At 33.8% G+C, this 27,152-nt stretch overlaps 1 protein-coding gene across 1 annotated transcript; it reads left to right on the top strand.

Annotated features, from left to right (window-relative positions):
• Nucleotides 1-76: 76 nt before the first annotated feature.
• Nucleotides 77-26,339, top strand: Wdr75 (WD repeat domain 75). The gene is made up of 21 exons (XM_076865898.1): nt 77-174; nt 2,113-2,242; nt 4,441-4,506; nt 5,379-5,469; nt 8,199-8,323; nt 9,718-9,788; nt 11,283-11,402; nt 11,877-11,965; nt 14,222-14,380; nt 15,245-15,304; nt 15,394-15,509; nt 16,910-17,085; nt 18,177-18,334; nt 18,803-18,983; nt 19,788-19,882; nt 20,664-20,759; nt 21,391-21,560; nt 22,071-22,130; nt 25,115-25,261; nt 25,624-25,715; nt 26,134-26,339. The coding sequence occupies exons 1-21, from the start codon at nt 89-91 to the stop codon at nt 26,336-26,338; spliced, it is 2,493 nt and encodes an 830-aa protein (XP_076722013.1). The 5' UTR covers nt 77-88; the 3' UTR covers nt 26,339.
• Nucleotides 26,340-27,152: the final 813 nt, after the last annotated feature.

The following is a 27,152-nucleotide window of genomic DNA, read 5'->3' as shown; positions in this document are numbered from 1 at the left end:
GTGGGCTGGGAAACACCCGCCGGGTCCAGCTCTGTGAAGGAAGTTCGGGGTGGGGCTAGCTGTCCGCAGTTCCTGCGGCTGCGCGAAGATGGTGGAGGAGGAGAGCATCCGCGTGGTTCACTGTGGCGGTAGTGAGCTGAACTTTAGAAGAGCGGTGTTCTCTGCGGATTCTAAGTATGGGGACTGCGCGTTGTTGGCAGGGCTGAGGGCCGTGAGCCCTCTGGGGTTTCGAGAAAGAACTGTCAGGCGCGGCCGGACTACCCAGCTGGCGGACCTGGGCTCTGCGCAGGGGGCGCGTTTGCCCGCGACCCTAGAGCACAAGAGGTTGCCAGCGCCTGTAAGGAGAGGGACGTTGAGATTCTCTGAGTGCCTTGTGGCGCTGCAGGCCGGGGTGCGCCTCCCCTCCCTGGACCCTTTACCTGCAGTTGGATTGATGGGCCCAGAAGCGGGTCCACGTGTGTAGTATCAGCTGGTAGGTGGGGCGGCTGGAAAATGGTCCAGATATTGCATTGTGTGCAACAGCCCTTGCAGTAACCCAAAGAGTATCCTCACTCTTTGGTACGGAATAGTGTTTGGGAATTGCTAAGCCTGTGAAGATTCTGCTTTCTTGGGACCAGGGTTGTGGCTCAGTGGTGCTTGTCTAGAGCATGCATTAGCCACTGGGTTCGATCCCCGGCACCACATAAAAATTAAAAAAAGAAGAAGAAGAAGAAGAAGAAGAAGGTATTGTGTCCATACACAACTAAAAACTACATTTTTTAAAAAAAAAAAAGATTCTGCTTTCTCCTCGCCCCACACACAACACACCCCTACAAAAGATATGTTCCAGTCTTGTTTGGAGCTTTGCATTAAAACTATATTGACTCTTTAGGAGTAAAAAACATTGATTCCCTTGGAAGTTCATTGTAGCTGGAAGCTAAACTCTAGGTTTGATACTCAATTCTTATATTGTGAGACTTTTTCTTTCAAGTTTCTTACTCTGCTTCTCTTTTCTCATCTGTAAACTAGGGGTAATTTTTAGTAATCTGCCTCTGTTGGGATTCTTGAAAAGAATTTTGCTTTGATACATATGAAATCTCTACAAAATTGCCTGGCATTTAATGGCTCAGTGTGTGTCAGTTGTCATTGTTGCTACATTGTGTCATCTATAAGTGACATATTGTATTAAGAATAGGTTTTCAAATCAGGTAAGAATGGAGATGGATACTTAGTAAAAATCTTTTCTGCCTTGGAACCTTGTGAATACAAGTCTGTATTCCCACTACCCCTGCAATATTCTCCTTGTAGGTATAAGACAAATAGTTGTTGAATGCATGTACCAAAAAAGTAGCTTAGACACATATCAAACCCTTTGTCTTTACAAGAACCAGGGGCTTTGTTGACATTTCTCTTACCAGTCAGAAGAAGAAATTGAAGCTTCAAGAAGTTGTCACAGGTTCTGCCTCCTCAGAACCATATGCATATATCCAGTTTCTTCCTTCTACATCTTATTCGTTTTATTTAATACATATTTCTGTGCTTTATTCTATGGTAATATCTATTATAAAAATAGTCAAAAACTTACCCCAGCTTATCCTTTCAGTAATTTAATTGCCTCTGCTATGAAAGCCACAAATCCAGAAACAAAAACTGACATAAAATGACTTTGCTATATAAGAAAGGCCTGGACCTCACCAACTACAAGAGAGTTTTGACTCAGCATTTGAAGAATTTAAGAACATAGGAACACATTGCTGTTAGCAGAATCATAAAGAGTGATAGCTGATATACACTGAATAACAGTGTCTGAATTCATTTCATGAACAGGCAACTTAATTAAGCTGTTTTTGCAGAATGCTTGTATATAGCCTCCATCTGTGAACAGGCAAAAAAAAAAAAAAAAAGAAAGAAAAGAAAGTGACATTAGCTTCATTAATCTTTTTGAGTCAATGAATGACTCAATCTTCGATGTCCCCATAGACTTAAGTAACTTACAAGTTTGAATACACAATTCTTAAACAACTTTGAAAGAAACCTCTGTTGTATGTTGTTATTTTTGTAATGGACCATAGAAGACTGTACTTCCTATAGAGGAGATAGTATAACTTATTTTTCTTTTTATTTTTTTCCCAGGTATATCTTCTGTGTCTCTGGGGATTTTGTTAAAGTCTATAGCACTGCTACAGAAGAGTGTGTGCACGTACTGCACGGGCACAGAAATCTAGTGACTGGAATCCAACTTAACCCCAACAATCCTCTGCAGGTGCCATTTTGTAATTGAATATCTTAACATTGGTCTGTTGACAGAAATTTTTGAGTTAAATTTGACTGGAAACTTTCCAGGTTATGAACAAGGAAATATCTGTTGATTTTCTGTTTTAGGGTATCTTTCTGTTGTTCTTAGTTACGAAAGTAAGATCTCAGCTAAAACTATGTTGCCCATAGTATATTCTGTGAACTATTTGATCCACAGGATGCTTAAATAGATGTTAACTTGAGATGAATGTTCTTAGCTGTATACGTTTCTAAAATTCTAGAATTTATACACAGGTAAATGGATTTCTTGATTGCGGACCTTCATGGGTCCTCTTATAACATTAGCAATGTGAATATACAAAGGTATTTTCTGTTTTTAAATTTTAGCAAAGCTACTGATAATTTATCTCAACAATATTTTACTCTTGCTATAGTTATTAAGAGGTACCATTTTTCTGGATTAGTCACCTACCTTTTTTTATGGATTAATCACAGCCAAGTTGGAAGTTATTACTTGATTTTAAAATGAATTTACATTGCCACTCACTTCATTATCACAAAAGAAGTAGGATGTAAGATAACACTGGTCTTTTCTTTCCAAAACTAAATGAGCTACTCTTAAAAATGAAAGTTAAGTACAGCTTTTTTGCAGGGCCCAGGTACACTTTTTATCCTGTTCTCTGAAGGTTTGACAAAAATTTATTTTCATGTGTGTCACTTAAAGTGTTTTTGTTTTTGTTTTAATATTTGTTGTTGTTGTTGTTGGACACATGCCTTTATTTTACTTATTTTTATGTGGTGTCGAGGATCGAACTCAGCGCCTTGCATATGCTAGATGAGCACTCTACCACTGAGCCACAAACCCCAGCCCTCACTTGAAGTTTTTAATGGCAAAAGATATTCTCTGGTTAAAATTGAAATTTGTGAAGTATGCATTACTAAGCTTTATAGGCAAACAAAAAACGCATACACATTAGATAAAAGTTCTGTTTCAGGTGACTGAGAGTTAATAAAATTAGAGGTGGGCAGTTTTATCAGTAGGGTTGGTTGAAGTTAAAGGACAGAGATTGTATAAGCTTAGGAGTCACCGTATTTATTTTGACAGTGTATGTTTGACTTGTTTATTTCACTAATCTATATTTATGATTCTGATAGATAATAACTGTGATATACATTTTCTACTTAATATGATTATTTTACTTAAATACATAATATTGTCTTACCCTAGCATTTTTTTCTTTTCTCTGAATTTATGTCCCTATTTGCAGAAATCCTAAAATTGCCACTTTCCATAAGAAAATTTAAGATTATTTATAAACCAAGTATATTTGCATAGCAATAAAAAAATCTGACATAACCTTAGTAAAACTGAGTTCATTGAGATAAAAATAAACCCATGTATTACTGAGACCTTCTGTTGCCACTGAAGTATGGTCCTAAATCATTGGTTATGAGTTTTACCACAAGATGAGTACAGAAATTGAGTGCCCATACATTTCATAACATGTTAACAATGCTACAGCATTCAAGTGCATAATAATTTCAGTTTAATTCTCATTAAATAATGAGAATATTGGTCCTTAATGGAAATGTTATCTTTTTTTAAACAGGACATTATCCATTCATTTGAGAAGCAATCCTTGAATGCTCATGTAAGCTGAAAGCAGTGCAGCTGATAAAAAGGGACTGAGCTCTGGGAAAAATAGAAAAAAACTATTGTACTTTTCTTAATTCAGTGTCTTACCATGTCCCTCTTTAAAACAGGTTTTTTTCCCCTCAGTTTTAGTTAAAACTTGAAAATGATAGATTTGCTTTCTCCTGAGGTTTGTGACAAGATTGTCTATTTTGCAGAAGCAATATAAGTTGAGTATCCTTTACCTGAAATGCTTGGGACCAGAAGTATTTTAGAATTTGGAATTTTTTGGATTTGGGAATATTTGCAAAAATTTCACTGGTTGTAAAAATCCCAATACCCAAAATCCAAAATGCTCCAGTCTGAAACTTTTTAAGCATCATCTTAGTGCTTACAAATTTTGGATTTCAGGTTTTAGATTAGGGATATTCAACCTGTATAAACTTTGCCATCTTTAAGGTTAACAGTGAATTAATGATCAGAAAATGCTTTCTGTATCAGCTTTTAATTATTAACTTGATATCTTAATGGGATTCCATTTTAATCTGTTTTGTACTGTTTTTACCTTTTAGCTATATTCTTGTTCCTTTGATGGTACAATTAAACTGTGGGACTATCTAGATGGCATTTTGATAAAGGTAAGTGGATTGAGCTTCAGTTTTCCTTATGTAAAAAAGGTATGGCAATATAAACACACATTGTTTTTTGCTAGAAGGTCTAATCTTTAGAGAAACTTTCTGAACAAGTCTTGAAATTTACACACCATTTAAAATATATAATCTTGACTATATAAAAATCTTATAAATTTCTAGGATAAAAAAAAAGACAAAAACACTGGGAGAAAGCATTTCTCAAAAATATCACACACGTATACACAAATGTTCCCAGGTTAATAAGGAAAAACTAATAACGCAATAGAAAAAAAAAAATGGGCATAGGAGACCAATATATAAAATCACAAAAGAATTACAAATAGTTAATAAACATGAAGAGATGCTTCACCTCATTAATAATTAGAACGTAAATTAAAACAAACATATGGTATTTTTCCCTATCACTTTAGACAAATTATACATGGAAAAAATTCTATTGATAGGTGAAATGTAGAGAAATGATTATTTTTTTAGCATGATCAATGAGAGTAAACCTGAAAACACATTTTTTTCAGCAACCTCCCAATACGAATTTATCATTAAAGTAATGTTTTTTATACACAATTCTTAAATGCTTATAATATTGTTTATGGTGGAAAAAATTAAATATAATCTTGATGTTATTTAAAGCACATAATAGAATACTATATGACCACTTAAGACTCAAGTAGATTTGTATGTACAAAACTTAAAAAATTGCTCAACAAATATGTGTTAATTATTCTCTGTAGATCAGGTATTCTTGTGTTAGGAAGAATAAAGCAGCAAGCAAAATAGTAAAAATCCCTGCTCTGAGGAACTTGAAATTCTGCTGGAGGAAATAGACAGTAAACAATTCAATGCTTTTTATCTTTCAGACTTTCATTGTTGGACATAAACTTCATGCCCTCTTTACTCTTGCCCATGCTGAAGATTCTGTCTTTGTTATAACAAATAAAGAAAAACCAGGTATAGTGTAATGAACTTTTTTTAAAATAGGACATTGAGTGGCTCTTTACATGTTACAGTTCTTCAAAATTTAACATTTTGCTTTTAATCTGAAGCTGACCATCTTTTGGAGATGAAATTTAAATTACCTTTGTCGTCATTGCATTCATTTGAGGAGACTACCAGTCCTGAAATATTCAATGAGGAAATGATTATTTTATACCTGGTTGTAATAATATACTTCAGAAATCAAATTTTTAAACTATTTTGAAAGGCAGGCTAGACTTTGTCTTCTTAGAACTTAAACCCATCATGCTTAACCATCACTATTCTTTTATCTGTTATGAGTACCTACTTGTTGGTCTTGAATAATTGTAGGAAAGAGTATAAAAAATAGGCTGATAATAAGAGCCAGTGGTGTGACTGAATTATTATTGTGTTTTTTACTATCAATGGAGCATTATTCCATTGAAACTTCCATATATCAAGTGTTTTAGGAATTCCTGAAATATTGTCAGTGGTTGCAAATAATTGTCCTTCATCATAGAATTTGAATCAATAGAACATTGACATGAATGATACATCCAAGGAAAATTTCTAATCTCAGAATTCAAGAATACATCCTGTGGTGGACTCAAAAAAAAGTCATATTCGGAGGTACAAAGCAGCTTTTAAGATGACTATTAGGCTAGACTTGTTCAAGATTTATTAGCTAAGTGAATCCTTTCTGCCATGCTTTTGTTTGTTTTTTTTGTTGTTGTTGTTGTTGTTGTTGTTTCTGAAACATTTATAAATTCTCATATATCACAGGCTTTTAAGAAACCCGAATAGTCAAAACTACAAAAGCTGAATCTATTTTTCTAGTTAAAAATTCCTTAGTGCCAAATCTGGTAATGAGTTTATCAAGAATGTGGCACGAAGCTGGGCGCAGTGACGCATGAGTATAATCCCAGAGGCTTGAGGGGCTGATACAGGAGGATCATAAGTTCAAAGCCAGGCACCTCAGCAAAAGCAAGGCACTTAGCAATTCAGTGAGTCCCTGTTTCTAAATAAAATACAAAATAGGGCTGGGGATTGGCTTAGTGGTTGAGTGCCCCTGAGTTCAATCCCTGGTACCCAAAAGAAAAAAAAAGAATGTGGCATGAAAGAATAAGAAGCATTAAGTTTAATGTTTTCATGGGACTGATAAACTACTTCTAATGGACATTCAAAAAATGTTCTGAAAATAGCAACATTCTTAAAAGATTGTTACTTCCCAGATAACTGCTTCAAAGATTCCACTCTTGTGATATATATATGGATTTGTAACATCAGTCCACATTCAGATTCCTGATCTTTCTCACTGGTAGTTGATGCACTAGATCTGGGGTATAGTCTAGGAATCTGCATTTTTAGTATCTTTGAATAGATGTTATTCTACTCACCACCAAGATTTGATAATCACCTTCTATACTCACCTGGATATTCCTCTATTGAAAAGTAGTTGCCAGTAGCTACTTGTTATCCAAGTTATACCTGTAAGACCAATGATTCTTAACTTTGACTGCACATCAAAATCTCCCAAGGAACTAAATATTAAGATTCTCTGCAATGGGACCTAATTATTTGCTTAAAAATTCCTCAGTTGGACCTCATGTACAAGACAAATAAAAAGCTACTGATCTTGGTCATTGGCCTTTGGGAGTTTGTGGCAATGTCAAATACCGTAATCTAATCTGAATTCCATTTATAATAGGATAGAGTGTTACTCTTCAGTATTTGTACATTACAGGTACCCAGCATATGAAAATCTGGATATATATTACATAAATCTATCAAATAAACATAGATACATAAATGTCATCTGAGTTCCATAGCCCTAAACCAGAGTCTCTGATAGAAAATTATATAAGTTATATGGCAGTATCCCTCTCTGGTTTAAAAACAAATTAATCTTTTATTTGTATTTTATTTTTTATGGTTTCATTTCTTGACTTGGATATAATATAGTCTTTCAGCAGCTAATTGAGCATCTACCATTCTGCTTGCACTGAACAAAGCAGACAGTGAGTTCCAGCAGTAAGCTGGCTATATCAATTATATGGTACAATTAGATGTTCTAGAGAAAAATAAGCATGTATGGGGAAGAGTCAGTGTTGGAGGAAAACACATTTAAATAAGTGTTCAAGGAAGGTCCCCAGAGGAAGAAGAGTAAGTGGTGTGTAGCTATTTTGAAGAATCATATTCTAGAGCATTAATAATGTGTTTGCAGAATAGCAGAAAGGCTAAATTGGGATGAACCAAGGGAGAATAGATTATATACTGCCTTGAAGACCCCTGAAGAGTATGTCAATATTACAGGAAAGGAGATTTATTCTATGAATGTTGTGATAAACCCAGAGCATTTCTGAAAGTTCTCACAGATGGCTCATTGCTTTTGGCTGCTCACTTCATCAGTACAGTATTCATATTTCATCTCCATTTTAAACTCAGCTCAGTACTTTGAAATGTAGAATGCACCAATATAAGACATAATTGCTTTCAATTTCTACATGTATGGGCCATATATGTATATAACTTATGGAATTAGACTTGATTTTAAAACTTGTATGTTTAAACAAAAAGTCCAACTTTAAGGTACATTTTGTTCAAGATAGCTCATGATTATAATCTTTACATTCTAGAGTGCTGAGTTATAGTTTCATATGAATGAATGATCATGTTCACTCTCTTTGGAGGTGCTTTATAATAATATAGCTTCCTTTGGCTAGATGTATTTCAGCTGGTTTCAGTGAAACTGCCAAAATCATCAAGCCAGGAAATAGAAGCCAAGGAGCTGTCTTTTGTTTTGGATTACATAAACCAGTCACCGAAGTGCATTGCCTTTGGAAATGAGGTAAATTGGTTTTGCTGGTTTTTTGATTTATACATATAATTTCTTTTTCCTGCAGTCTTCATATTTTATATTATGATGCTATTATATTGCCTCAAATGCTTTTATTTTGATATTAACTTAGAAATCTGTTTCATTGCTTTAATGTGTATTTTTGGTGTAGTTTTTTAGGACATTCCTTATTTTGTGTATTCTCTCCAATGGCCCTTCTAAAGTCTCTCGTTTTCCTCAAAAATAACAATGTTTGCTGTTTGTCCTATATTTTTTCCCTGTCCCACTATAGGATAGAGTGTTACTCTTCAGTAAGCCGCTCAAATTTTTATTTCATTTTAAATTGTGTGGCTTTAAAAAAATATGACCTCTCTATTTATAGTAAATGTTCCCACTATAGAAAACTTGGGTACTACAGAAAAATATAGTGAGGAAAGAAAATCTGTAATCTCCCTAGTGATAATATTTAAGGTATGTAGTTCATTTAATTAGCAAAGCCCTGTTAGTAATTACTTCATTATTTTGATATCAAATATCACCAAGAGACCATAGACATCACTGTAGTGGCATGTTTCTTTAGCCTTAAGTTTTGTAGCATTATTTTGTTATTCTTCTGGATAAATTTTCCAGAATAGAGAAAATTGTTTTTTACAGTATTAAGTCATCATTCTTCAGTATTATTAGTCATTTTGTTAAATTAAAACCATAGCAACATACCACTTTACATCCACTAGAACTGCTAATGTTAGAAAGATGGAGCAAAACTAACTACCTCTATCCAGTCATTCCCTTCTTAGGTAAAAAAATGAAAACATGACCATAAAATGATGTGTATAGAAATTATTATTATTATTCATAGTAGCTCCAAAATGTAAATAATCCAAATATGCATCAACTAGCAAACAAATTATGATTAGTGGAATGTTATTTACCAATAAAAAGAAAATAGTGACACATAGTATGTAGATGAACCTGAAAAAGATGAGATAGGTCCAGCAAAAGAGTTCAAATGAAAACAGAAATAAGCAATGGTGATAGAAATTAGTTGTTGCTGGTGGGGTGGGGACATTAGGAATGACTGAAGAAGATGGAGGGCACATTCCTGAGGTGAAGGAAATGCTAAAGATCTTTATTATGATGATGGTTATATGGACATACCTATACCTATATGTTAAACATTGCATATTGCTGTACGTGGTGCATTATGCCTTAATGGGGAAAAAAAAAACCTTAAAGCATTACACTTTTAAATTAGAGATTCTACTTTTAGGATTGTATACTTAAGTTCTTCTTGTTTCAGAACTAAAATTTTCTTTTCTATAGCGAAAGTATAATGTATCATTTTATGTTAATATACCCTTAAAAGAATGTTGACTATTTTCTGAATGTTATCTTTGAATCTACAGGGAGAATATGTCGCTGCAGTACGAGACTTTTATTTATCTGTTTATTTTTTCAAAAAGAAAACAACATCAAGGTAAGAATTTCTTTTTGTTAGTATTGTCTTATTTAATGAAAAGTTTGTTATGATATGAGTTTTATTAGCTGTGATCCAAAGCGGCTTCTAGTTCTACATTTCAAGAGTGTGAGACCACAAGGTATAGAAGTAGAGTTTTTTAACTCATCATGGGTAGTGTTGGGGTATGTTAATTATAAAAACCTAGGGAGCTTTTGCCAGCCCAAATTCCCAATGCACTACAGCTAAATTCTGGTCTGATTATTGGCTTTCTCTCTCTCTCTCTTTTTTTTTTTTTTTAAACTGGTTGTTCAAAACATTACATAGCTCTTGACATATCATATTTCATACTTTAGATTCAAGTGGGTTATGAACTCCCATTATTACCCCATATACAGTTTGCAGAATCACATCGGTTACACATCCACATTTTTACATAATGCCATATTAGTAACTGTTGTATTCTGCTACCTTTCCTATCCTCTACTATCCCCACTCCCCTCCCCTCCCATCTTCTCTCTCTATCCCATCTGCTGTAATTAATTTGCTTTCAAAATTGGATGTAGATTGAAATAACTCCACCAGGTGATTTTCATTGCTGTTTTATGGCTATAGGTATGAATATAATTTTTAAGATACCTAGGTTTATAAATGTGTCAAATTTAGTCCATTTAAACTCCTATGTACATTAGATCAATAAGTGTTTAAAAGAGATATTGTATACTTAATGGAGTCGTAGGGATAAATGAGTAAGATAACATGTTTAGGGAGATTGGTGCTAAGCACTGAGTAGTCAGTCTCTCTTTAGCTCTGTCCTATCTTCCCATTTACTCTGCTAAGATTAACATTTGTTAATTCATTGCAAAATAATAAGGATCCTGATCTCCTCAGAGCCAAAAGATAGGCAAATATCTGGCTTAAGAGAGGGAAATGGCCTATGTATGACAAGTAGATTTATTCTTTTGAATTTGTCCCTTTGACACATTGGCCAATTGTCTCAGACCATACTGTGCAATAAAACTTAGGTTCCTTGAGAAATATGAATAAGCTATGCCTTGCCCAAAAAAGACACTGATTGGCTTTTCTTACTTAAATGTCAATAGCTTCCATAGGCAAGTTATTGATAGGATAGTAGTCAACATGGAGTTTATATCATGTGTTAATAGATGTTTACAAAACAATGCTTTATTCTTGATCAAAAGTTCTTTTTCTTTATATCTCACATTTAGAATGAAACGGACATCATTACCCTAGGTACATGTATGATCACACGAATGATGTGACCCTACTTCATGTACAACCAGCCAAGTGAAAAATTGGCTGTATTGTGTATAATGAATTGAAGAGCATTCTGTTATGTATAATGATTAGAACAAGTAAATAAAAAATTTTGTTTTAAAATCCCACATTGATTGAACTCTTAGAACTTCACAATTTAGGTTAGAATTGACTTATCTACATCACTACTTTCCAGAGACTTTAATAATGATGGGAAGATTTTTTTCCCCCCACTAGGTTTACTCTGTCATCATCAAGAAATAAAAAACATTCTAAGAACAACTTTACATGTGTAGCCTGCCACCCAAAGGAGGACTGCATCGCATCTGGTCACATGGATGGCAAAATTCGCCTTTGGTCAGTGAACACATAAAAAGCATGATGGTCACTTTTATACTGTTTAATATTAATCCTGCAGAACAGGGCTGTCACAGGGTCCAGTAAAAAGGACCATACTGAAAAACTACTGCGTGTTATAGGGAGGCTTGCTGATACCCTCCATTTCTTTTATTATTGTGCTTTTCATTTCATACTTAATTACTTTATGATTTCTAACTTTGGGCTTGTGAAGAGAATGAAAAATTCTGTTGCCTACAATCATCTTATTGAAGAGAACTTTTCTGTCAGCTTTTACCTAAAAAAAAGAGTGACAATACCTAATATCTAGTAGGGTACCCATAGATAACATTGCTTATAGAAATGACTCTAGTTTTAAATAAAAATGAACTTTTTACACATTTAGACCAGAAAGCTTGATATTATGATTGATTACATTTGGCATGTCATTATTTATAGCTTTGATTAAATTAAGAATCTTGTTTTCTCCAATAGGAGAAATTTTGATGATGACAAGAAATACACATACACTTGCTTACATTGGCACCATGATATGGTTATGGATTTGGCTTTTTCAGTGACAGGTAAGTGCCAATTTAATAATTAAAATGAGCCTTTAAAGTATGTGTTTGTGTAGTGTTTTACTTTACTGCCTTTATAGTCCAAAGAGTTTTAAAATTGCATAGGCCAAATGAATGATAAATAATTATCTATGATCCCTTTGTTTGGGGCTTTGTTTCAAAGCCCTTCAGAGATCCAAAGTATACCTCTGTGGTATAATCTGTTATTGACATAAAGAATCTATTTTTTTAAGTTATGTTACTTTTTTTTTCTTTATTGTATGTCTACATAGCTAAGTGCTTGCTATCCGTAACTTAGCTACAGTTTATCAGGCACAAAAAAATGATGCTAGCATTTACATCCATTATGTAATTTAGTTTTTGATCCTATAAAATATATATCATTAATTCTCCTTTTATAGATGAAGGAAATGGGGTTTGGAGTTGGTAACTTCCCAAGGTCACATGGGAAGTAGGATTTGACCTGGGTCTGATTGAAAAACTCATGTTTTTAACTGACATATTGCATCATTCAGTCTTTACTATTTTAAATTAATTCAGATCTTTGTTCCATTAAGTAGTATGAGAGTATGAATATAGTGAGTGAAAATACCTCCTTGAAATTCTGTCTTCAACAGAAATATGAAAAAGTACATTTTGCATTTGGTTGCTTTAACACCCTCATACCTGTGTGGTGAAAGTTATGTCAGTTTGCTATGTATGACAGGATGCTAGAAAGTATAGTGTACTTGAAAAACAAGAAGGCACGAATGTTATTTTTCTTTCTGTGGGTCTCCCTAGAGACTGACAGGACAAGTATTAGATGGTACCTTGTGCTTAGGATCCTTAGAGGTTTACTTGGTTTTTACTCACTGAAAATCAGAGGCAATTTAAGCCTCCTTAAAACTTTGGATTTGGGAAACAATGAGCAGAGTGTGTGTAGGCCACATCCCACCTAACACAGTAGCACAGCAGGAGTACTGAGGAAAATTGAGATTAGAAGAGAATGAAGAAGAATTAACCCTACAGATAAAAAATGTACTCCTTTCCACATACCTCCCCAAAGTACTAACGAGTATATGATGCACAAGTGTGCATATGTGCACATGTCCCAAGCATTGTCTTTATTCCCTCCTAACTCAGGTTTATTTCTTTTGCCCTTCCTCCTCAGTTTCTTTCTTTCTTATAGTGTCTGCCTGAATTCAGGGTAAGAACCAATTATGTGCATATATTAGTAACTTCATGTGACTGATATCCTACCATGATAATTTCTTTTGGAAGTCATTGACATTTAAGTAATGAAAAGACAGTCCTTTTAGTGGCATTTTTAGCATGAACACAGCTTATTCAAATTCCTCATTGAACCTAAATTTTTTATTTGTTTAAATTTTTCATTTGTTATCAAACCCAGTAAATTATAGCCGTTTCAATATACTGATTATATTTCATTAGGGTATGTACCCAGAGGTAGTATTGGTGAGTCATATGACAATTCTATTTTTTGATTTTTTTGAGGAACTCCATACTCTTTTTCCATAATGCCTATATTTAAAAGTTTATATTCCCACCAATCAACGATGTATAAAAGTTTCCTTTTCTCTACAACCTCACCAGCATTTGTTTTCTTTTGTCTTTTTGATAATAGCCATTCTAACTAGAGTGAAGTACTATCTCCTTGTGGTTTTGATTTGCATTTTCCTGATGAATAGTGATGTTGAGTGTTTTTTCACATACCTGTTGGCCATTTATATATCTTTTTCAGAAATGTTTATTCAGGTCTTTTGCCCATATTCAATCATATTATTTGTTTGCTGTTGAATTGTTTGAATTTCTTATATATTCTAGATATTAACCAACCCCCATGTTGAGTTTGCCCAGATAGTTTCTTTGAGGGAAGTTTCTGTGCTGTGATTATTTCCTCCTTTGCACAATAGGGTACATACAGATAGTAATAACATACTGTGTGTTTCAAAGATTTTTAATGTTTCACTCAAAGAAAAGATTGAAGATTTGAGTTGATAGATATGCTGATTTGATCATTATGCTATATACACACATATTGATCGAATTGTAGTCCATAATTTGTACAAGTATTGAATCAATTTAAAATGAGACTTTAAAAATAATGATAAAAATTAAATAAATCATTAGAAAATGATGATACCTGTATTTCTAAAGAGTTTTATTTCTCTACTAGATAGGAAAACTAAAATATTAATTATATTTTTCTGTTTTTCCCCCAAAATACTGTTGTTTTAATTTCTTTGGATGAATGCAAAGGCACCAGCCTGCTGAGCGGTGGACGTGAGTGTGTGCTTGTTGAATGGCGCGATGCGGCAGAGAAGAACAAAGAGTTTCTCCCTCGTCTAGGATCTACTATAGAACATATCTCTGTCTCACCTGCAGGAGATTTGTTCTGTACTTCTCACTCTGATAACAGTAAGCTTAAATTTATTGTGAGGAAATACAGTTTGTATAATGCCATAAATCAGCTAGCTACAGTAGGAAGGGAAAATAGAGACCTTAAATTAATTAGAGTAATGTGATAGTTAATGAGCGTTTTTTTCTTTCATTCCTCTTTTCCCCACCCCTCTCTATCCCCAGGTGCCACCAGAAGCCAACATGTTCAGAATCATTTTTATGAAATGGAGGATTAAGCATATTTGGTTATTGCTATGCCACTTATGTTTTCAAAATCTTAAAGTTGAATGATATGGGGAAGTAAAGGAAGGGTTGCAAATGGGCATTGGTGCTTTCATAAGTACAGTGACATTTTCAAAAGAATATTGTGCAGTTCTCTTTTGTACAGCCATTAGTTAGTATTGTTGTCCTGTGGATTTTAGTAGAAAGAGACAATCTCAGTATTCTTCCAAAACTTTGTTCATCTTGTTACTATTCAGCCTAGATCAGGGCCTCTTTGTAAGATTGATAGCCCGTTGCTTCCTTTCCCTTTGAAATATTATGTAATTCTGAGCAATCCATTAGTGGAATGATTTACTTCAAAGATACCCTAACTATGTTTTATATATACTCTTGACAATAATAGTTTCTGAATTAATACTTTATATGCTGATAGGTGCAGTTTGTAGAACTTAGACTCTAACAAAAGCCCCCATCCCCACCCCAGATTTTTTAGCTAAATTACAAAATATTTTTCTGATTTTCTACTAACATTGAGTTAATTGAACTCATTGAGCTATTTTGTATTCTGGCATATTACAAAATGTTATAAATTCACATGACTTCTTACCTCAAAGTTCCCAACCTATTTATGTTTAAATGATATTTTTCTTTTATCTACAGAGATAATAGTCATTCACCGAAACCTTGATGCATCTGCAGTAATTCAAGGCCTGGTAAAAGGTACTGCAGCATCCCATGGATTTGGAATTGCATATATTTAAGAATGCATGTTTCTCTGACTTCAACTATTATTTGTCACTTTTTTACAGATAGGAGTATCTTTACTGGTTTGATGATTGACCCAAGAACTAAAGCTTTAGTTTTGAATGGAAAACCTGGTCACCTGCAGTTTTATTCTCTCCAGAGTGATAAGCAATTATACAATGTAAGATTTTGATCTGTTAACTGGTAGTAAAACTAATGAAAGTTCTTTACCACCAGGGTCAAGTCATTTATTTGTAGCTTCATGCTCCTGTGCATATATTTACTTGAACATAGTATTGTCTGTGGTTATTTAGTTCAGTTGTATAAAACAGGGTTTAATAAGGCCACATTTGCAGGTTACATGGAAGCCAGTTGGCACTCTTACACACGCTCTCTTTTTCTACTTTTTTTGTTGTTTCAGAATGCACTGCAGTTAGCTATCCCACACACCTGTGCCTTTGAGTCACAAAGATAAGGAAATGAGAACATGTGGATTGACAGTACAAATGTGTATTTGCTTTATGGTGAAACAATGTCATTCACATATTGAAGATAATTTTCAGTGTAGACTAAAGAGGAACACTTTTTATAATCCCAATCAACATAATCCCATCATTTCATTGTCCTCTACAATGCTGCTTATAGATTTCTGTCACTTTGTTTCTTTCTCTCCAGGTCCTTTAAACCCCTCAAAAAAGGAAGCCTGTTAATAACCTCACATCTAGTACAATGCCTGGAAATAGTGGACACTTAGTACACTTAACACAGGTTGAACATCCTTAACCTGAAAAGCTGAAATCCACCCTGCTCCAAAATCTGAAGCTTTTTGAATGCTGACATGACACCACAATTAGAAAATTCCATACCTGACCTCTGTGATAGGTTGCATCACAATGCATGTGACTAAAAATATTGTATAAAAGTACCTTCAGAATGTGTATATAATAAGATATATATGAAATATAAATAAATTTCATGTTTAGACTTGGGTCCCATCCCCAAGATATATCATTATGCATATTCAGAGATTCCAAAGTCCAAAATAAATCTGAGGTTCAAAACACTACTGGTCCCAAGCAATTTAGATAAAGAATGTTCAACCTATAGTAGCCACTTTATTTACTTAGTATATAGGCAAGGAAATAGGATTTTTTTAAAATTGTAAATAAATGCTAGCCTACTTAAGTTGTTATTATTTATCTTTTGTAAAGATTATGTTATTTCTGATCTTTTATTTCTAATGATATAAAATTTAGCCTAGAATTTTATGTAAAGCTATATGTTCTTAGACAAAAGCACTACTATAGGTTAAAGGTTCTATTGAATCATATAATAGGTTTTAGTCATCACTAATTTATTAAGGTCATTGAAGAAAATCACTACCAAATTGGTACTGTACAGTATGTTCCCCTTTTTAATGGCAATTTTACTGTCCATGGTAACATTTGGTTCATTGTTTCCATTATCTACAAATCTATTAACGTTAGATTGTGGAATTTATCTTAGATGTAGTTAATTATGCCTTGCATTCTTTAACATTTATGTATTAATAAACATTTTGGATTCTTTTTAACCCTTCAGTTAGATATTATACAGCAAGAATATATCAATGATGATGGTCTGATCCAAATTGAACTAACAAAGGCTGCATTTGGCTGCTATGGTAACTGGCTTGCAACAGTGGAACAACGGCAAGAAAAGGAAACTGAGCTTGAATTGCAAATGAAACTGTGGATGTATAATAAAAAAACGCAAGGGTAATATTACCTATAGAGCTACCTGTTCATTCAGAATATAAAATATTTGAGTTCTTACTTTGTGGTTGTAATTATCAGACCTCAAGATGTTTCATTTTGATAAAATTTACATTTAGAGATTCCAGGGAGATGTTATTCTTCTAATAATCCCTTAATTAAACTTTCTGTTCTGAGAAAGCATTGATGTCTGCCTAGTCATAATGTCATCTCATTGCATAAATGAAGAAACATGAAAAAAATGACAGCCCTGAGGACATAATACCAAGTTCCAGACAAATCCAGAATTAAAATCCAAAAGTTGGCTTGCTCTTCCTTAACATCATGCCACCTTCCATGGGAAAAGAGAGTGTAGGTGGAGCTGTAGGGTAGCATGTGTGCTGTGGTTAGATAAGAAGCCCACTGGCTTTAACAACCAATTATCAGCTCCTTGCTGTTTGCCAAAAATTGGGTTTATTGTTTTTATACCTGTTGTCTTGTTAATTTTTAAAAGAACATTATAGATGGGCCTGTTGTCCACGTTTACAGGTGAAGAAATAGGTCCAAAACTAAGTGATTGTTTCTAGTCATTCCTCTTGTAACTGTGCTTTTTTTAAAAGTCATGACAGTATGTCTCCTTGATGTTTTTTTAGAACACACAATCCTATCATATATTTCATTTAAGTTATTGCCCTCTTAAGCTGGAGGAAACTTCAAGAGGTAGTTTGGGTGACTAAAAATAGTAAATAATGACGAAGGCAGTTTGAATGTTTTCTTGTTACAAGTGGGGTCTTTCACACAATTTTTTAACCTTTTTTTTAAAGTAAATAGACATCTAGTTTTTATGCAGTTTTTCTACAGTTGTGCAGTAGATTTTGGACAATGATTGAGGAACCCCCTATTTTACAATCAAAAGTCACACAAGGACACTGGTGTTTGTTTGATCTCTATATCCTGAATAAGAGCACTCAATTCTAATTCAACATGGTAATCTACCAATTACATTTTTAAAGATGCTATTGTAAAATGTACAATATGTAAGACATTCTCAGACTCATGACAGTATATCATATTGTTCTGATGAGAGAATAAATTTGTGGGTTTTTTTCCTTCAGGTTTGTTCTTAACACAAAGATTAGCATGCCACATGATGACCACATCACAGCTCTCTGCTTCTGTAATGCAGAAAAATCTGAAATCCCCACCTTGGTTACAGCTAGCAAAGATGGTTACTTCAAAGTGTGGATATTAACAGATGATTCTGATATATACAGTAAGTCAACTAAGTAGTGTATTCAAAGAGTATACAATTTTAAGAATTGGTACTTTTGCCTTATAACATATCCATTTCAGAAGAATGTTTTTCTATTTTTTCAAATAAAAATTATGTAAGATTGCTTAATTTTTAGTAGACTTAAAGAGATTTTTACATAAGTTTCTCTAAAAATCTATACTTTTTAAGTGTTGTTTTTAATTAATAGTGTGCTGTTTAGTTGTGAGAGTTATAGTACAAAGGGCTTTTGCTATTAGTCCTTTCTCTGCTCCACTAGAGGGAGTTCAAAGTCTCTAGAACGGGGCATACATTTCAAATTAATCAATATTTTGCAGCAATTATAACTGAAAGAAGTTGTGAGGAACAGACTTGTTTGGTTTGTCTTTGTTTCTTAATCCTTAATGTCCTTTAATGTCCCTATATAGCATTGATGCCATTGTTGAACATTATGGTTTCTGTTTTCCAAAGAGAAAGCTGTTGGCTGGACCTGTGACTTTGTTGGTAGCTATCACAAGTATCAAGCAACCAACTGTTGTTTTTCCGAAGATGGCTCTTTACTAGCAGTTAGTTTTGAGGAAATAGTTACCATATGGGACTCAGAAACATGGGAACTTAAATGTACGTTTTGCCAACGAGCTGGGAAGATAAGGTAGGTAAATCATTGGGAAGTATGAAGTACTTTTTTTAAAAATTTATTTAAGCAAATCTTTAAACCTTAGTAACTTTAAACTTTAGACTTTCTGTATAGGTGGCCTGTAGGTTAAAGGGGCAAACAGCTAACTAAAATGTTGGAAAGTTAAAAATTCTGACTATGAGTATGAGCTAAATGCCAACAATTCTGAAATCAGGATTAATATTTAATTCCTGGCATGCAGATTGTTTTCTTTGTACCAAACATTTCCATCGATGTGCTGTATAATAATAGAAGCTACATTTAAAGCCTCAGTGGATTTAAACTATGCTCACTTCTGTGTATTCCCATAAAAATGTTGTATACTCATTGTTTTCTGAAAAGAATAGAATAAAATAACAGTGTCATTCAATTCTGTCCTCCTTCAGCCTGAGGGCAGAATTGCAAATAGCTAATAAAATTGTTTCTAATTCCCAACATATCTGATTCTGAATTTACTTTGTAAAACTTTTCTTCAGAATTCAAATTACAGGTTTCCCTCTTGGTAAAGAGCATAAAATAGAGTTTCTGTTAAGTGACTTTGTGTATTTTATATACATTTTCTTTGTTGGGTTGGTTGTTGTGCTATGCGCATTTTAGAGAATTGATCATCAATCCTCTTATCCTAAAGCAAACCTTTTATACTCCCTAGCCTCTTTTTCTTCAGTATTACTATAGTATAGGCATCTTCTTAAACATCTACATTGCATTAAACTAATACAGTGCTTGAAATCCTGCAGTCTTTTGTAACTAAATGTTAACTTCCTTATGGTTTTAACTTAGGCACCTCTGCTTTGGAAAATTGACGTGTTCAAAGTATCTTCTTGGTGGGACTGAAGATGGCATTCTTTGCTGTTGGAATCTGCTCAGTTGTACATGTAAGATACTTTTTACTCTAAAGTGACTTGGAAAAACATGTAGAGAAAGTTGTCGTTAAACTTTGACATTTTAAAAATGAGGAATCATATCTTTCTATTTCTACCTAGACATTATAGAATTTTTTGCATGACACATAGTACCAAATTGGGAGTGGTAGGCTTGTAATAGATTACTTACAAACCACCTAATTATCAGTAAATTAGCTTCCATTATCTTCACTTTTTTCTACTGTCTTCAAGGTATGAGACTTTTGATGTCTTCTACATTCTTTATCCCTTAATGTTTTCAGGAATATTTCTACTAATTTGAATGCATATTAATTTGTAGTATCCCTGACAGCATAAAATTTTAATGTAGTCTGGCAAAATCCTAACAACTATGAAATGTGAATTCACTGGTATTTACTTGTTTGAGAGTATGGAAGATATGGTAGTTGCTTCGTAATCAATGTGTGTGATAGTCTCTGTGGTAACTCTGGGTAACATTTTACCCACATTTAGCAGCAGCAAAAGCACTAGACATAAGAATCAATGAAAGAATAACTTTATTTTATAACACATAGTATATGGAAGAAATGCTGAAGTTCTATTTCATTTTTCTGCTTCTTGTTCCTCACTTCAGTGCACTGCTTCCCAGATAATTTCAATGTGTCTCCATTGACAAAAGCATAAAATACTTCTCCCTAGTAGAATTGATTGTCCTGATAGAGATTAAGAATACGTGCCTCAAATAAATTTGGTAAATCTGTTCTTAGAAGTGAATCACTTTTTCCCCCCTCAGTGGAATGGAGTGCAAAATTAAATATTAGAGTTATGGAACCTGATCCTTATTCAGAGAATTTTGCTGCAGTCTCTCAATCTTCAGAGGGTTCAGACTGTAAGTACAAACTATACTTTGATAATTATAAGAAATGCAGTACCTAAATTTTCTTTTTAGTGTCTTGAATATAATTTGAAATAAACTTGCCTTCAAATCAGACATTCATTTGAAGCCATTTTGCCTGAGACCCAACCCCTCCTTTCTTCCAACACCAAATATAAATTCAGACTTAGTTGTAGGAGAGCTCCATTACATCCCTTGTTTTTCCACAGCCAATTTGCACTCAGTTTTCAAAAATCCAACAGAGGCCTCACTCCTTTGGTGCATTTCCAACTTCCATAACAAGGTATAACTGTCCTCTATGTTTTTGAAACCATTTCTACATATGTCTTTTTTGTACTTCAGACAAAATAGTTCAATAAAATTTTTGTATCTATCCTCTGCAGTAGTCCCAGTTTTCTGGAACAGGGGTACCTTTTTTCTCTTTTTCTGGTTCATAGTCCTCATTACCAACCTACTTGGTACATAGTAGGCATTTAGTAGATATTTGTTGAATCAGAATCTAAGACAATCATGAGCTGGACCATTTACTCAGTGGGGTGAGTCCCAGAATTAGTGGGGTCTGAAGTTAGAGCTATCTTTTGCAGGCAAAATGTCATTGTCTATTTTTTTTTCCTTTTTCCTCTAGTGTTTGTATTTAAACCTAGTGAGCCAAGGCCATTGTATATTCAAAAAAATATCTCCAGAGAGGAAGTCCAGTGGGGAGTGTTTGTTCCAAGAGATGTCCCTGAGTTGTTCAGCTCAGAAGCTCACCAGTGGCTGAACAGATCCCAGTTTTACTTTCTAACAAAGTCACAGGTAAATGACCGTCCTCCCCACCCCAAAAAAGGTGACCACTTTGTACCTATAATTTTAGAGAGTAGTTGTCAGCCCATGACTGTTGATGTGAGTTTATTTCTAGATGGAATCGTTTCATTAAAGGATTATTTCCCCAAAAGAAATAACCTGTTAATATTTAGTACCACTTTACCCACATACCCCTAAACTTTGAGGCTCCTTAAATATTTTCTCCATTAACTCTGTGACACACACACACACACACACACACACACACACACAAAAGAAAACCAGAAGAAGACAACAAAAATACTTTAAATTGTTTTTATTAGCATGGTTCATTTTTATTTGTTGCCAGTTCTTAAATCTCTCCTACAAGAACACAATCTTATAACTCTCACAAGGTTATTAAATAAATTTAAATCTTCTCTTTGGGTAGATATATAATCTTGAAAGACTAGCCTCATTTTTTAACACTTGATTTGCACTCTACAAATTAATTTTGTATCATTCATTGATCTCTCTTTGTAGAGCTTATTGACATTCAGTACAAAGTCTCCAGAAGAAAAACTCACACCAACAAGCAAACAGGTATGTTTTAGCCATTCAAGGTGCAGACTGCATTGCCTGCCTACAAAGCTAGTTATCTTTTAGAACTCAGTCTGAGAAAAAATGTTTTAAATGAAACTTTAAAACATACATTTGTGAATTGATGTTGGTTTGATTTAAAATGTCAGTAAGATAGGATTGTGATTTAAAAAGTCAAATATGATTGGCCCTCTATATTCATGGGCTACATATCTATGGATTCCACCAATTCTGCATCAAAAATATTCATGAAAAAAATGCCAAAATATATGGGAAAATTTATATAGGTTATATTTAAATACTATGCCATTTTATATGGGAGACTTGAGCATTCTTGGATTCAGAGGGTTCTGGAACAAATTCCCCATGGATACTGAGGGACAACTATAATACTACAAACTTCTTACAAAAAACTTCTCTATACCACTGCCTTTTTCCACTAAGATAATCACCTCCAACTCCTTTAGATGAAATTTTCATTTAACTTTATATCTCTAAAAAGCATGTCTATGTCACTAATTCTGGATTTTGCAGATTTAGTGTTATTAACTCTGATCTATTAAAGCTACTGAACCTGAAATCTTAAGCTTTTTCGCATTATTCCCTGAATATACACAAAACACATTTCCCCTACCTGCCCCCTAATTTTTATCTAATTCAACCCCAGACTCTCTCCAAGTTATTTATGTCTTCTTTTAATATTTTCAGACCCACTAGATGTTCTTTGAAATCATAAAGAAGTATCTGCAAAATTCTTCTGACTTTTCTTCAATCTGGACTGCTTGCTGTATAGATCTGCTACCCAGTAGTCGCCTTAGTATACACATTGAGCATCATTCTAGGGATTCATTTTAGCTCTACTTTATCAGCTCCCACAGTTTTCCTCTTTCTTTGATCACTCTATTGCTGCTTTATTATTTTCTATTTGATTGGTTGGTTGAGTAGGGAGATGTTAAAAATCTCTTTCAGCACTTTGAAGGCATTATTTCATTATTTTATAGCTTCTGGTGTTACTACAAGTCTAATACCATTATTATTCTTTGATCCTTTATCCTTGGCTTGTTTGTTTTCATAGAAATTTCACTGAATTTATTTAAGAACTTTGTTGATCATCTCCCATATGCCAGAAACTATTCTAGACCCCTGGGGTACATTAGTGAACATAAACACCTATAAACACCCCCAAGTTTAGAGACTTGTCTATAGTCTACAGGAACATAAAGAACTAAACAACAAGCATTAAGTAACTAAAATATATAATACTCTAGAAGATAATAAGAATTGTAGTAGAATGAAGAATGTGTAAGAGGTTAAATGAGGGGTAGTTTGCAATAAATAAGGCAATCAATGGGGCTGGAATTGTGGCTCAGTGGTAGAGCGCTCGCATAGCACGGGTGGGGCCCAGGTTCGATCCTCGGCACCACATTAAAAATAAAGGTATTGTGTTGTGTCCGTCTACACAGAATACAACAGACACTAGTATGGCAATATGTAAATCAATAGGTGTGCAACTGATGTGATTCTGCAATCTGTATACGGGGTAAAAATGGGAGTTCATATCCCACTTGAATCAAAGTGTGAAATATGATATAGCAAGAACTATGTAATGTTTTGAACAACCAACAATAAAAATTTTAAAAAAAATAAAAATAAATAAATAGGAAAATCAAGGTAGATTTTTTTTTTTTATTTGTATATTCTAATTAGGTATATATAACAGCAGAATGCATTTCGATTCATTGTAGATCTTATTGAAAAGACTTTGCTTTACCTCTGAATGAAATATAGATTTTGAATATAAATATAATGAAATATAGGTTTTGAATATAAACCTAAGTAGGAATTAATTATTCCCCACTTACCACCACTCATTTTTCTGTTCTTTTTATGGGACTTCTATTATTTAGTGCTGAGTCTTCTAGAATAGTGCTATTATTTTATTTTATTTTTGCCTGCTTTGTTTCCATTTTCTGGGCAATTTCTTCATCTTTTATCATCAAATCTTTTTATCCTTCTTGCATGGTCTGTTTCATCAGATTTTTGATTCAATTATTTGGATAGCTATCTTTTATTTTATAGGTTTTCTTCAGTCTGTTGATTTTTTACTGTCTGCTCTTATTTTTAAATGTGGGCACAAGCATCTGTTTGAAAATTCTCTGCCAATGTGGAACTGTCATCTGGCTGAGCTATTTTGTTGAGAAAATCTGAGTCATTATTTTTTAGTTTTCTTCTCTTACACTAGTCAAATTATACAAATAAAATTCTTCTTATGATCTTGTCTAAAGAATTTAAACCTGTTTGCTAGTGTTCTGAGAACTCCCCTGTATGGAGGAAAACTGCCTCCAGCTATGACAAGGATACCACCTGCTCCTGCCCCCTCCCGCGCCCCCCCCCCCCAAGTCTAAGGACATAACTTTTATTCTCTTCTCCAAGGAATATACTTTTTTTTGGCTTCTGCTGGGGCTTCGAAGGAGATATGGCTTCGAAGGACTTCTGCATAAACTTTTCACCAACCCCTCTTGTTTATTTAGCCCTACTTTCATTACTACTTATAGATTCTGTTGTACCAATTCTTCGACTCTGTACTGTGAATTGGGATGTTTCTTCACTTTTCCCGTAGCCAGCTTAAAATTCTGCTTTCTCAGCTCTATTAATTTATTGTCCTTCAACCCGCTTCATCCTTCCAACATGTTACTATCCAGGACTCTTCCCCCATTCTCTGTCTTTGGGTTTCTACCCTTTGAAACCCTTATATTGTCCTTTTTGTAGGATTAGGCAAAGAAACAGTGATAAATGCCTATTTGGTTCATACATCTATGTGTCCATTGTTAGCTTTTTCTAGTGGGGTACTAGGCCTGTTGCTTTACCTATGAGACATACTAAATAATTTCTAAAGTTCCTTCCATCCCAGACATTTTGTGATTCTATAATCAACGGAATTCCCCCTTTTTATGCAGGTAACTTCCCTTTTTCTTATATCCTTACAGCTATTAACAGAAGAAAGTCTTCCTACAACCCCATTTTATTTCATATTGGGAAAGCACAGGCAACAACAGGATGAAAAATTAAATGAAACACTGGAGAATGAATTGGTACAACTTCCCTTAACCGAGAACATACCTGCAGTTAATGAGGTAAGAAATTAGTTGAGCAAACCATGTGAAATCGATAAAATGTATTACATCACCTTAAATTGGCATTTACAAATCACTTTTGAATAATCACCTTTATGCTATACAGTTAATACACTAAATAACGTAACCCTAGGAGTTGGGATTATTTTGGCCTGCACCTGGGGTGAAGGAGATGAGGTTTGCTTTAAATATTGGAAAGTGAAAATGCTTTTTTCTTTGGTTTGGCTTTTCTGTGGGAAGAGACATTTTGTTTTTGACTCTTGGCATTTACAGCAAAGGGTACTAAGGACTGTAAAGGTACAAACTGTGCCAAAGGATGATATTCTTAAATGAAACCCTGTTTTTCTGTTTTTTTATTCCAGCTTCTTCACACTCCAGCTCATGTACTGCCATCTGCTTCTTTCCTGTGTTCCATGTTTATAAATTCATTATTATTATCTAAAGAGACCAAAAGGTAAAATCATTCTTAAAACGTTTGTTATTCTCTATTCTGTTTTGGGAAAGAGAATATTATTCCTTATTATTATTCCTTATTATAATATTCTTCCACTGTATTTTCTTTTTATTTTAACTTTAAAAATATAGATAAGAACATAGGATTAGTAAGTCAAGTAAAATAAATTGAAAATAATTCAAAAAAAATGTCCTATTTAAGTACCTAAGGATTCAATATGTAATTTTAAATCATACATTTTATAAGTTCACCTATTCTTTTTCCAATAACCCATAATTTTTAAAGTGCACTCAGTAGCATGATTTTTCATTCCCTGTGTCTATATGATTATATTTCTATGTAGGTGTCTTAAATAAGCAAGGTGTTATTACTTAGAAGTTTTTAATGGTGTTTACATCTTACTCTGTTACTACACAAGTGCTGAAGAAATTCCTGATGATGTAGATATGGAAGAAGAAAAAGAAAGTGATGATTCAGATGAAGAAAATGATTTTACAGAAAAGGCCCAGGTTACAAATGACCCAGGTTTGGAAGAAGACATTATACATCAGTTGTCAAAATCTGAAGAGAAAGAACTGAGGAAATTAAGGAAAGTGGACTATAGCTGGATAGCTACTCTTTAGGCCTGGGGGTGGGGGGTGGGGAGTGTTTTGTATTTTTTAATGTTGTCTCTTCTTAAAATAAAATATTAAATATTTACAGGCTTTGCATTTTTAAAAAACTGGTAATATGAACCTTTAATTTGCATCATGCTTTACATTTGCTAGGTATATTCCTTCACATCATATTCATAACATTTATATTTAAAAAGTAAACATAAAAACAGTAAGGTATTCAAATTATAAAAGTACATCTCAATGAATATTTACAAAATTGCTGCAAACGGCTTTTTGGCATATGCTATAGACAAAATGTTTGTGACCCTCCAAAATTCATGTTAGAATGGAATCTACACTCTGCTGGTATTGGCCTTTGGGGGTTAATTAGTTCATGAGGATGGAGCTTCATGGATAGGGTTAGGGTTCTTATAAAACAATCTAGAATGCTCTCTTGTACCTTGTACTATATGGGGATACAACAAGAAGACAACCATCTAACAACAGGAAAGCAGGTCCTCACCAGACAGCAAATCTGACGCCCTTTTATCATTCTTTCTAGCCTCCAGAACTATGAAATAAATTTGTTTATAAGCCACCCAGTCTATGGTATTTTGTTATAGCAGCCTAAATGGATTAAGTATGTTTTAATCATTATTCAAGTAAGGTCCATATTTCCTTTTCTAAAAATAACAGCTACATTGAGATGTATCACAAACCACATCATTCATGTATTTAAAGTGGACAATTTGGTGATTATAAGTAAATTCACAAAATTGTGCACCACCATTAAAATTTTAGAACAATTTCATCATCCCAAAACTCCCTTTTTCCTCAAGCT

Source organism: Callospermophilus lateralis, chromosome 9 (genome assembly GCF_048772815.1).
Source record: "Callospermophilus lateralis isolate mCalLat2 chromosome 9, mCalLat2.hap1, whole genome shotgun sequence".
NCBI lineage: Eukaryota > Metazoa > Chordata > Mammalia > Rodentia > Sciuridae > Callospermophilus > Callospermophilus lateralis.
The sequence above is the reverse complement of the archived record's forward strand: the minus strand, read 5'-3'. Positions and strand labels throughout refer to the sequence as shown.

What these genes read in the sequence shown, in the direction of transcription:
- Wdr75 (XM_076865898.1), top strand. Translation starts at nt 89, where the DNA reads ATGGTGGAGGAGGAGAGCATCCGCGTGGTTCACTGTGGCGGTAGTGAG. An exon ending in AATTCAAGGCCTGGTAAAAG is followed by an intron (nt 15,305 to 15,393) that starts GTACTGCAGCAT and finishes ACTTTTTTACAG; the next exon opens with ATAGGAGTATCTTTACTGGT. An exon ending in TTATCTAAAGAGACCAAAAG is followed by an intron (nt 25,716 to 26,133) that starts GTAAAATCATTC and finishes TTACTACACAAG; the next exon opens with TGCTGAAGAAATTCCTGATG.